This window comes from Trachypithecus francoisi, unplaced genomic scaffold, assembly GCF_009764315.1.
Source record: "Trachypithecus francoisi isolate TF-2019V2 unplaced genomic scaffold, Tfra_2.0 Lachesis_group4, whole genome shotgun sequence".
Classification (NCBI taxonomy): domain Eukaryota; kingdom Metazoa; phylum Chordata; class Mammalia; order Primates; family Cercopithecidae; genus Trachypithecus; species Trachypithecus francoisi.
Window position 1 is genome coordinate 96,640,442 of NW_022681469.1, and position 12,833 is coordinate 96,653,274.

General features: G+C 41.0%; 1 protein-coding gene across 7 annotated transcripts in view; it reads right to left on the minus strand.

Annotated features, from left to right (window-relative positions):
• Window positions 1-12,833, minus strand: part of OSBPL3 (oxysterol binding protein like 3) — a 183,546-nt gene that overhangs the window by 76,949 nt on the left and 93,764 nt on the right. For 6 of the 7 annotated variants that reach the window (XM_033194114.1, XM_033194111.1, XM_033194115.1 and 3 more), the window contains exons 3-4: window positions 949-1,065; window positions 735-788 (exon numbers count right to left, since the gene is read on the minus strand). In XM_033194114.1, coding sequence (XP_033050005.1) covers window positions 735-788; window positions 949-1,065 — 171 coding nt within the window. Of the gene's footprint in view, window positions 1-734; window positions 789-948; window positions 1,066-7,855; window positions 7,944-12,833 lie in introns of all 7 variants that reach the window. The other variant, XM_033194113.1, reaches the window with a different exon arrangement.

Here is a 12,833-nt window from a genome sequence, read left to right on the forward strand (position 1 = left end):
ACATGCACTGTCTTCCTGAATCTCTGAGGTAGGAAGTACTCTCCCCATTTTACAGATGAAGAAACCGGGGTACAGAGGGGTTAAGTAACAAGCAGTTTACACAGTCAGGATGTGAGGGAGCAAAAGAGTAAACACTGTGGGTTGACTCCCATAGCAGTGAATTCACCGTCAACTGCACTGCCTCCCGCTGAATTAGTTTCTGGTGTCTGCATTCATTTAGAAGTGATGTATTAATAAAAGAAGTGAGAGCAGGGGACTGAGAGGACAGAAAAGGAAGAAGGGAGAAGAGCAGGACTCCTTCAAGGGGCAGGACAAATGGTCATTCAGAGCCCTCACGCACCAACTGCCTGGGATTATTTTGAAAAGGAACTTCTTCACCCAGGGCCTTCTCCCCTGAACCCCTTGGTCACAGTACAAGAGAGAGGGACGCCCTATGTTTTGTTCCTGTTATCTAGCTGCAAGGATGTATTCTCCCACCCGGGGAACTCCTTAGCACAACCTTAAGACCAGAACAGACCTTTGCATGCCCAGAGAGTGTTGGGGGAGCCCCTGCACCTGGACCTGGTGGAGGAACTGAGCCTGCCTGGAACCCAGAGCTCAGACAGAAGTGATTCCCCTCTATGATTTCCAGTTCTGAGAGGAGCTACCCTCAACTATACGCACTCTCATCTCTGAGCTGATGGTTACCCCTTTAGGATTCTTCAATACCACACCGGGCCCACGAAAAGACTTACATCGGTTTGGCTCTTGGCATATTTCAAGATTCCTTTGTCCAGATAGAAGAATCTCTGTGGGGAAGAAAGTATTATTAATTAAGACATTCAATTTAGGTGCCCTTTTCTTGGTCTCAAATTACAACTAGAAATTAAATATGAGTGCCTAAGAACCAGGTGCTGAGTGTCAGGGCAGTGTGAATGCAAATAAAGGGGAGGCCAAGACCAATCTTACCTTGTGCCAACCTTTTAAGGGCCATTTCCTCTTTTTCAGCAAAAATCCTTTCTGAACTGGTGGCTCCTGGGTGTAATTCATCTCCCCTCTCAGTCCTTCCACCACTTCCCAGCTGTCCTGTTCCAGCAAAAAAGTTGATGTTAAATGTCTACCTTTTTGAAAAATAATAATGGTAAAAAGCACGCATCCTATCAGTAAATTTATTCAAGATGGGGAGGCTGGCTGGGTTTGTTGGGGAGAAGAAATCCAAATGTAATTTCCATACAGTCCCTGGGCTTCATAGATTTAATTCTATAATTTAGTGGCATCGAATTTCAGTTTTTTTAAAGCTCTTTTTTTGAGAAGAGAATGTTTCTTTCGGTGTTTGAATCTTAATAGGCACAGCTAAATGTAAAGATTTTCCTGTAAGTTCTATTTTTGTTCACTTTGACATTACCATGCAATTACTGTTTGCTCAGCACTAGACTTCAGTCTGAATTTTAACCAGAAGAGAGTGTGTGTGTGTGGTGTGTTGACGGGGGAAGGAAGCTGGTTTAAGAATTGGCTAAAAAGTATGAGACAATGCAAATCAGTAAATATGACAACTTGGTTGAAATAATTATTTTGTTGAAAATCAGCATCCACAAATTCTAGGTATTTAAATGTACCGGAAATCTGGATGCATTAAAAGTATATTTTTGCAACAAGAACTTTCACTCTTTTTTCCCAGAAATTTGTTTTTTCCATCTTTTTTTGTTCCAAAAACTTTTCTTTCTTTGGCCAATTATTACAAACAGTTTTTACAACTAATCTTCTACTATTGGCTATTTAGGTTATTTCAACTAATTGAAAAAGAATTTTAAAAGAAATAAAAAAGAAAAACACTAAAAGTTCTGAAAATTTATTTTTAAATACTTAAAAAGGAATACATCATTGCTAATCACCTGAAGATAAACCAAAAGTGGCAATACTTCAGTGACTGGGAGAGTTTATTTTTATTATTATTTTTAAATTTTTTACTGGGATATAATTTACATGAAATGCACGAATCTTAAAGAATATGCCTTGATAATTTATACATTTATACATATACTTAGTAACTGCCAGCCAGATCCAACAGAAAATATTTCCAACACAGAGTAATTAAGTTTTGACAAGCATGACACTTTAGCCAAGATTTCACCTGGACTAACTTGCTCTGAGTCAAATCTCCAGCCCACAAGCAGGTGCTACAGACAGAAGCCAAGGGCACTGGGAGATGGACAGTGAGTCTGAACCAGCACCAGGAGGCAGTTAGATTCAAGTCCTGGGACACAAGTGGTCTAATAGGGAGGGCACAGAAACCACACAAGGTCCTGAGTGGCTCAGGCTCAGTTTCTGTGTTGTCCTCAAGTTCAATACATGGGACCCACCTGGTAATGAGAACCCTTTCCTACGTTAGCAACGGAACTCTTTATATCATGATCGTGATGGGTCTGTCTTCTATCTGATAGCACTTCACTGTGAATCCAATTAAAGGTACATTCCAGAGTTTTAAAATATCACAGTGGTATTCCCAAGATCCAGAGTTGTGAAAGAGACTTCTTCAATGGAAAAAAGCAAAGCTTAGAAAAAAGATCCAGCTTTTAAATTAGATGATTTTTTTAAGGAAGGTAGCAATGTTGAATGAGATTTCTTCATAGCAATTATTACCAATTATTCCAAGTCACTTAATTACACTCAGACAATAAATGCATACAAATAAGTGATGGGAAGTCAGATTTCCTATTACTTAAAAACACCAAAAAAAATCTTACTTGAATTTATTTTAGCTCAGAAAGCCATTCCTCAAAATTTAACACACTTTACCCGTCTAAATGTTAATGAACCTTTAAGGTTGTCAAGTTAAAACTTCCACCTCAAATTTCACCCCCTCCAGTGGAAAATACCATTTAATCCCTAGAGACTCCATAAGGACTCCATCTCACTTTTCCGGAGGTTCACCACTTACTTATGATAATATGTACATGAGATTTTATCATCCCTGCTGGACAGTAGGCTCCTTGAGGGCATAAAGGGTCCAGAGTATTTCTGATTTCCCCACAATACCTAACCTGCTGTCCTGTGAATAGTATGCATCTGATTGGCAAATGAATAAACTTAGTCTTGGAATAAGTCTGCAAACAGATTTATCATCTTGGAATGTCATAAATTAGTATGCGTTTGAAGTATGCCCGGTATCTTTGAGCCAAATGACTATTTACAAATGAGATACAATGCATCCACATTTGTTAAAGAAGGGGGTGTGAGTGTTGTTGTCATTGTTAAATAAAAATCCAAGACCTAAAATCCTCTGGAAAGTACTCTAAGTGGATCAAGTCCTTTTGATTTGTTTGTTTTAAGAGTCCCAGGCAGAAGCAACCTGCAGAGCACTAATACTAAACAATCATGCACATCTGCTCAAAACACTCGATTGTTTTGAGCAAATACCAAGAGGAATCAGACGTTATTGCATCCTTTACAAAACTGAAAAAAAAAGGAGATAAGATCATACCTGTAAGTTTAAAGGAAAACAAGAATTAAATCTGAGAACTATTTCAAAAATTCCTGTTAGAACTGGATTGTTCCTCCTCCTGAGACAGAGTGCATTCCTATCAGTGAGCCATCAAGGAGCGCAGGGAATTAAAGCACATCTGTTGGCCCTTAACATAAATAAACAAACAAAAATAGGAGTTGATTTTTTTTTCCTACAAAATATTGTGTTTTCTTCATTTTATCTTCCACCTAGGGTCAGAACTTGAAACTGTTACCAGGTTGGAAAAGCCAGATTTGAAATATTTAAGAAAGTGAAGAATCTCCTTGGCTAAAAAAGCAATGCAACCAACTCCTTTTCTGGACTCGACATCCAAATCTGACCCCCCCGCCCCACCGCCAACTCCCCTGTCACTGTCCATGAGTCATGAGGCCAACATCTAGCCTGGTGGTCCTCAGTGAGGTTGTGAGTGCTCCCTCGGGACCACTGTGGAATCCTGGAACCACTTTTGGTTGTGACAATGATAAGGAGATGTCTCTGGCATGGAATGGCTGGGAGCCAGGAATGTTAGATGTCCCACAATGCCTTGGTCTTGCACAATGAAAATGCTGTCCCACACCCCAAAGACTTCCCAAAGTGCCATTAGCCATTTCTGTAGGTGAAATGTACTTAACATCACTTGAGCATGGAACCGAACTCCGTTTCACACATACATCAAAGTATTTTCGCATGGTTTTTCGCACTCTTGGGATGTAAGTGCTGAGTAACTGAGGGAAGACTGTATTTTGTTCTTGTTGGAACTTTACCAAGTGTCTCCCACTATTTTAGAGAACGACGTTGCTGAAGGCCATGCTATTTGAGTTATTAATACAGCACACCTGTATCCTCTCCATTTGCAGTGGTCCCTTTCTATGTATAGGTATATCTGATCACTTCATTATGTCTTCTGGTGTGGTCATGCCTGGGCTTTCACATATTGAAATGTATGTTTTAACATTAACCACATTCATTGAATTTTCCTTTATATTACAGTGAAGCACGATGCTGACATTTTCAAAATTATGTATTCAAGTAGGTGACATTAATAATGAATTTCAGCTGGACATCGTGGCTCATGCCTCTAATCCCAGGACTTTGGGAGGCCGAAGCAGGACGAACGCTTGAGCCCAGGAGTGTAAGGCTACAGAGAGCTATGAGCACACCACTGCACTCCAGCCTGGGTGAAAGAGTGAGACCCTGTCTCTTAAAAAAAGTGTGTGTGTGTGTGTATATATATATATGTAATTTTTAATATATAAAAAATTATATACATTATATATATTTACATATATAAATTATATATATATACACACAAATTTACAAGAGAGTAAAGCAATCATTAAAATACTGGTCATAATAAGAGGACATTGGTTACGTGGATGACAGGGTAAGGACCACTAATGAACTTGGTGCAAATTCTGTGTGCCGCTGTAAGAAAGAATACTAGGCCAGGACACAGCATATGTGAAATCACTTTGAAAATTGTAAAGGCTTTAATATTTTCTTGTAAGTAAGTCCTGTTGGTTCCATCTTCAAAATGTGTATTTTCTACTTCCTTCCTCTCGATTCCTCAGCCACCATCCTAACCTTGGCTCTCATCCATTCCATTAATTCCTCACTTGCACTAAAGTCAACAACCACTTACGGGGCCTTGTTGTGTCCTGTCCTTCATGCAATATAAAAATGAATGTGATGGCCGGGCGCGGTGGCTCAAGCCTGTAATCCCAGCACTTTGGGAGGCCGAGACGGGCGGATCACGAGGTCAGGAGATCGAGACTATCCTGGCTAACACGGTGAAACCCCGTCTCTACTAAAAAAAATACAAAAACTAGCCGGGCGAGGTGGCGGGCGCCTGTAGGCCCAGCTACTGGGAGGCTGAGGCAGGAGAATGGCGTAAACCCGGGAGGCGGAGCTTGCAGTGAGCTGAGATCCGGCCACTGCACTCCAGCCCGGGCGACAGAGCGAGACTCCGCCTCAAAAAAAAAAAAAAAAAAGAGTGTGACAAAATGGTTGTCTTTATTTCCACGTTGGCGATTTACTTATATTTTGGCCTCCCAGAATCTTCTCTTGATCTTTACCAACCATGCGAACTCTTCAGGATTTTAGTTTGGTTTCTACCTCCTTCCATGAAATTTCTAAATTATCCAAACCACATCAGTCACATATTCCTGTAAATCACATTATTATTACTGCCCATTACCAAATAATTTAGCAATTAATTAACTGGTAAGGTTTTTTTTCTTCCCTTTCATTTTTATCTCCAGTGCTTTCGTCTTTTCTTCCCACACTATTGCAGTGACCATTTTCTCAACCTGCTTAGAATCTTAGTAAAGTACTAAGTATATACATAGTAGGAACTAAAATATTTCTCCTGGTTTATTCATTGTTGGGGTCTCAAACCGAGAAAGTAAGTTCTCAAACCAAGTAAATGGCACTGAGTAGCTGGCTTACAAAGAAATATTAAGCTGTATCCACAATTCTGCACAGCATGCCATTTAAATATACAGCGGGGTCGGCTGAAATAATACATAAACATAACAATATAAGCAATAATAATATAAAATAATTGGAAAACACTTTCTAGCTCCATGAAAGTAGGAACCTTTTGTCTTGTTCACTACTTAAAATAGTGCATAGTAGATATTAATAAATATGTTGAAAGAATAGAGCAATTACAATAGCTAACACTTATTAAGCATCTTCTATATTTCAGATAATGTGCTAAACACCATACTTACATGATCATGTTTAATTCTTGCACAATCTTTGAGATTGGATTTATTATTCTTTTTTTTTTTGCATGTGGAAACTGAGGGAGAGAGAATTAGGTAACTTCTCTGATGTTATAAAACCAAGTGATGAAGCCACCTGACTGCAGAACTTACATTTTTAATCATTCTGTCACATATTATAGCATACTGCATTTTTACTGTAGTTTAAGTATGTAAATTCTGATGAAGAAAAAGGAGTAAATCCCACTGGGTAGAGGAACAGTGGAGGGTCGAGACCTTGAGACAATTGGAAGGAGTTAAGAAACAGTGCAGTATGGATGGAGGCAAGTTAGGTCTTCAACCCTGCTCAGAGCTACCATTTTCCCTATCCTGTAGTCCCACCAAACAGGGAAGGGAAATTAGCCTGTGCATTTTAAGGCTGCCAAGTCTTTGCCATTCATTTTTTTCGTATCTGGAAAGTCTGCCCCATTTCTTAGCCTGGTCAATTCTCATTTAGGTCCAAACCTCCTCCCTGGATGACAGTCACCTTGCACTATCAGCCTCCCTAGCTAGAACATGAGTTCAGTGAGGACAGGGACTGTGTCTTATTTATTACAATACTACTACCTGGGAAATAGGGGCCGAAATAAATATTTACTGAATGAGTCTGCAAAGCAAGGGGGGTATCAAAAGAATCCCCGAGAACCTTCAGGACATGGGACTTTAATAACGTGTGCTGGATTAGAATGAGTTGGCACTCAGGACAGAAAACAAGAGGGGTGTTGATTTCTTTTGGCTAAAGGAACCAGGACTTAGGAGTGTCTCCTGGTGACCCAAGAGTAGGGCACGCACCTTGAGCTGCATATCCTGAGACACAGTACAGGGTAGACTTGGGCCCTTGGGGAAATCAAGGCCCTGCTGACTTAGCCCAACACGGCTGCACTGATGTCTCGTCCTGTGGGGTGTCAAGCTTAAAGGTCACCATGAAGACCAGATGGAGAGAGAAACATGGGAGGGGTTGGGGGATGTGGCCTCTTAAGGTTTTTGCTTGAGTTTCACTGAAGACAGTCTGGCGCTGTCATCTGGCACTAAATTTAGTCTGTTTTACTGAATGTCTGAAAAGTGCCAAAGATAGAAAGCTACTTTGTGATTGCAAAGGCAGCTAAGCGTTTATTCATGCTCATGTGCTGGCCAAGTTAATTTCCATATTGCTGAGTGCACGAATTGAAAGCACTTCCCTTCAGCACAGCTGTTTCCACAGGCACCTTTCAAATGCTGAATCCTCAGTCACTACCCTTGCAGTGATGTCAGAAATAGAAAACAATTTAAACTTTTATTCTTCCTGCAGCTGAAGAGTGTTGGGGAAGAAAGTTTTGTGGTTGCCTCTCTCAGGCATGGTTGGAAAACGGGTGTCCTGATTACTTGTTTAATCTGTTTATCAGTTTTTTAAAAATCATAAGGCAATACCCAGCCTTAAATCATGTAATTTAATCTGTCTTTGATGATTTTAAAGGCATTCAGGATCTTCTACAGCCTATTAAGAAAGGCTAACAATCATCAGCATTACCTTTTATGATTGTTTTATGAACACTGACAATACTTGTCAATAGATTTTCAATTAATAGAATGACAGCTTTAACTGATGCTAGACCAAAACTGTACTCACATTTCAATCACTGTGAGCTGGAGTTGCCGTTTCTTGTTAGATGTTTCTCAGCTATGGTTGTTTGTTTATTTGTTTAGCACCAGCAGGTCTGATAGCAATGGCAATTTTTAAGAAAAGAAAAAATTAGCTGGGAGAAAGGTAGTGTATGAGCTCTCACTCAGTGCTTCTCAAACTGTAATTTGCATGTCAGTCACTTGGAGATCTTGTTTAAAATGCAGATTTAAATTCAGTACGTCTGGGGGAGGCCTGAGATTCTGCACTTGCACAGATGAGGCTATCACTGCTGCTGGACCATAAGCCCAACTTGAGTAGCCACATTTCAGGACACCAGGCTGTCTCGAAAAATTGGGATTTGACTTGACAGACTCTGAGGGCAAAACCAGGACTAATGGGTGGGAACTACAAAGCCCTGGATTCCAGCTCTGCCTAAAGGATGGGTTGTCTTACTATCTACTGAGTGCTATGAAAAATAACAAAAACGACATGGCTGCTCTATGGAAGTCTCTGGAGTGTTCCGTCAGAGGCTGTGGCCACTTGGCAGAGGCACCACAGAGAAGATTCCAAGACTGGCAGGGAGTTTAGAACAAGTGAGCTATGAGATCCTTTCTAAATCTTCTATCATAAACTCATGTTGGACTAAACAGCAGCATTTGCGTTAGCCCTATAACCTCGGGTACAATTCCTGACTTTGGAATCTAAGTGAGAAAATTAAAGAAAGCAGGAGACTGAGGAATGAAGCTCCCACTTGGGTTCTGATGGCTACATGGGAGTAGCAGTCACTACCTGCCACTGTCACCGTCCCTTCTTTCCCTTCACACAGAGATGTAGCTCTCCAATCTCATGCCAGGGCTAGGGAAGTGAATATCCAGATGATTCAGGCCCCAGAATGTTTCAAGTCTTATAACTTGGCTAGCCACAGACCAAAAACACTGGTGCCTTCATTACTTAGATAATGGGAGAATATTCACACAGTCTTTGTGGTGAACCCTTGAGAAGGTAAGGAAAAGCAGTCCTTGCCAGCAGCTGATACTGACAGCAGGGAGACAAAACCCTGTGGGCTGCCAGTTCTGTCGGTGGCTCCACCTGAGGTCATTCCCATCCTGAGTTTCCAAAGAGAAAAACGCATTCCAACTGTATTGACCGCAGATGGATTTATAGTTAAAACAGCATTAATAAAAACACTTCAATGCATGTATGACTTTTTCCACACTGTTGATTACTCACTCAGCATTTATGGCTACAATTACTTTGGCATGTTTTTAGGCCCCTCAGATATATGTGGAAATCATTAATATTTGTTAAATATTCCCCTAATTGTATCAAGCCCCGTAAAGCTACAAACAGCATCTTCTATGCATTTTTCTCTCCTCCTAATGCTCTGTTCGGAAAGCAGGGTCTCTTGGACTATTAAAGATGAAAACACCCAGCCCATAAATGTCATTCCTCTCTGGCCATGCAGCCCACTGGGGTGGTGATGGGGTTTTTATAGTTGCTATTGTGGTAGTGATTATAGTTACAAAAGTGACAACTACTATTTTTTTTAATATGATGTACCTTGTGGTGATTCTATAATGAAACTATTATTATCCTCATTTTACAGATGAGAAAATTGAAATTCCAAATTAGTTTGTGCAAGATCACAAACTATTAAGAGGCAGAACCCATTTGCAGACTGAGTCTGGAGATTCCACGCAGAACCTTGCAGCTGAGTGTCCACTTTGGACAAGATCCCCTAGAAGCACACTAGCACTTAGCTGAGTCCATCCAGGGCCACCTACTGACCCTCCCCTACCAGTCCTGCCTCTCACCCCCACTACTCTCTCCCCTAGCGGAACAAGTCTGTCTTTTGTTCCAGGGGCATGTTTCTGCCCACCATATGCTTGTGGCTTAGTCAGTAAAGACAAGATAGCTGTGTCCACCCAAGTAACTCAAGGGTCTCTTCTGGGCTTTTCTCTTCCCTTCAAAGTATACCATAATGATTGGCTTTCCTGTACCATCATGGAATATTTAAGTCTCAGAGTGTGACAAAGAATGAGGAAGTCATTTACCCAGCTCTTTCATTTAGAGATGAGAAATCTACGCTGAGTGATTTGTTTGGGGCCACAAAAATGAGTGAGGGGCTTCTAAGGACCAGGACCCAGGTCTTTTGACTCCAACTCATGAGCACACACCATGTGTGGAGGGGAGAAAAACTCCAAAACAGGCTCCTATGTGAATGGGACTGGGGCCAGAGGTGAGACATTTTTCCTTTTTATATCACCCAGGACTGTTTTAATATTTTACCTTTATTACCTTTTAATTTAAAAAAATTTTCAGTGACATGTCACAGAGCCCTGCCCTTTGGTGTCTGAGCACAAAAGAGAATCACAGACTCTACACTCAGATATAATTCTTTTGTATGCCAACTACAGGGCATTCACGATTCTTCAAGGAGACCCACTGCTTTGCTGGACAGCACCAGCTGAGAACAGTGTTCTCTCTTACAGAGTGCTCAAAACTATTTTTTCAGAGCTAATTGAAATTTGCAATCAAAGCAGAGATACATTCTGACTAATCAACACATGCATGACTTAGAATCACAGGAGTAGGTGGCAGAAGTTTAGCACAATAAACTCTTCTTTATCTTGATCTAAATCAGAAGTGTATTATTTTCACAGTGCTACACAACAACTGGTTCTCATAATGAGAACCTAGCGACAATGTTAAGATCTCAGAGAACTTTACAAATCAAAGAAGGAATGACTTTAGTGCTAAGTATGTTATAGTCCAGTTTGTAATGGAGCTTCCCTTTAATAGGGTGGTCCCTGCTCAAAGGTCCAAAGCTCATCATCAGGAACTAGAGATACAAAGACGTAAAATCAAGCGCTGGCTCTCAAGAATCTAACTTACATTACAAATGTTAATAAAAGGGATACCACAATGTTGAAAATTTGTAAATGTCAAATGGGAGAGTGACACAAACCTGCTGCAGGAGCTCAGACAGGCATAATCTCCAAGGCCTAGATCCACCTGAGCTGGGACTTCCAGAAAAATTGACACACAGTAAGCAGCAGGGTGTCTTAGATTCTTGAGGCCAACTTGATGAGCAGTCACAAACTTTGGTGGCTGAAATAAACAGATATTTATTTTCTAGTAGTTCTGGAGGCCAGAGGTCCAAAATCAACGTGTTGGCAGGTCCACGCTCCCTCTGGAGGCTCTCAGGGGGATTCATTCATTCCTTGCCTCTCCTAGTTTCTGGGGGCTGCCAGCATTCCATGGCATACCTTGGCTTGTAGCTGCATCACTCCTCTCTGCCTCCACCATCACATCACCTTTTCCTCTATGTCTGTCTTCTCCCCAACGTGTTTCTTTTTTTTTTTTTTTTTTTTTTGAGATGGAGTCCTGCTCTGCCGCCCAGGCTGGAGTGTAGTGGCCGGATCTCAGCTCACTGCAAGCTCCGCCTCCCGGGTTTACGCCATTCTCCTGCTTCAGCCTCCTGAGCAGCTGGGACCACAGGCGCCCGCCACCTCGCCCGGCTAGTTTTTTATATTTTTTAGTAGAGACGGGGTTTCACTGTGTTAGCCAGGATGGTCTCGATCTCCTGACCTCGCGATCCGCCCGTCTCGGCCTCCCAAAGTGCTGGGATTACAGGCTTGAGCCACCGCGCCCGGCCTCCCAACGTGTTTCTTATAAGGACATCTGTCAGTGAATTTAGGGCCCACCTGGATAATCTGAGATGCCCTCCTCATCTCAAATCTTTAAATTAATTACATCTGTAAAGATCCTTTTTCCAAATGTGGTAACATTCATAGGTTCCAGCATTAGGATGTGGACACATCTTGTTCTTTTAAAACAATGTATATATCTATAGGGTACATGTGCAATTTTCTTACATACACAGTTTGCACAGTGGTCAAGTCAGGGTTTTTAGGGTATCCATCACCATGTACATTGTATTCAATGCCTAATTTCTCGTCCTCCTCCTCCCTCCCCCACCCTCACCCTCTGGGTCTCCGTTATCTAGATCATTCCACTCTCTATGTCCACCCAAACACATTTTTTAGCACGCACTTATGAGAACATGTGATATTTGTCTTTCTGTGCCTGGCTTACTTCACTTAAGATAATGACCTGGTCCAGTTCCATCCGTGTTGCTGCAAAATACATGATTTCACTCTTTTTGATGGCTCAACAGTATTCCACTGTGTGTACATATCATATTTTCCTTATCCATTCAATCATTGATGGAAACAGGTTAATTTTAGATCTCTGATATTGTAAATACTGCTGCAATAAAAATATGAGTGCAGGTACCTTTTAGATATATGTATTTCTTTCCCTTTGGTTAGATACCCAGTAGATCATACGGTAGTTCTTCTTTCAGTTCTTTGAGAAATTTCCATACTGTTTTCCGATGAGGCTGTAGTAATTTACATTCCCACTGACAATGTGAAAGAGTTCCCTTTCTTCTGCATCTTCACCACCATGTTGTTCTTTGTCTTTGTATTAACAGTCATTTGACTGATACAAGATGGTATCTCATTGTGGTTTTGATTTGCATTTCCCTGATGATTAATTATGTTGAACATTTTTTCATATACCTGTTGGCCACTTGTATGTCTTCTTCTGAAAAATGTCCACTCATGTCCTTTGCTTGTTTTTTAATGAGATTATTTGTTTTTTGTTGTTGTGGTTGAGCTGTTTGAGTTTCTTGTATATTTTGGATATTAGTTCCCTGTTGGATGCATAGCTTGCAAATATTTTCTCCCATTTTGCAGGTTGTCTGTTCACTGTTTATTATTTCTTTTGCTGTGCAGTAACTTTTTAGTTTAATTAAGTAGGAAGTAAACATGTTTTTTGATGATTCAACTCACTACACAGGGCACCAGGGACCACTGGGCCAAGATGTGCCAGGAATGTGATTCATCTGAAGTAGGACCAGAGAGGAGGTGATTTAGATGGTGATGTGGGCTTGTGTACAGATGCAGTGGAAAACACA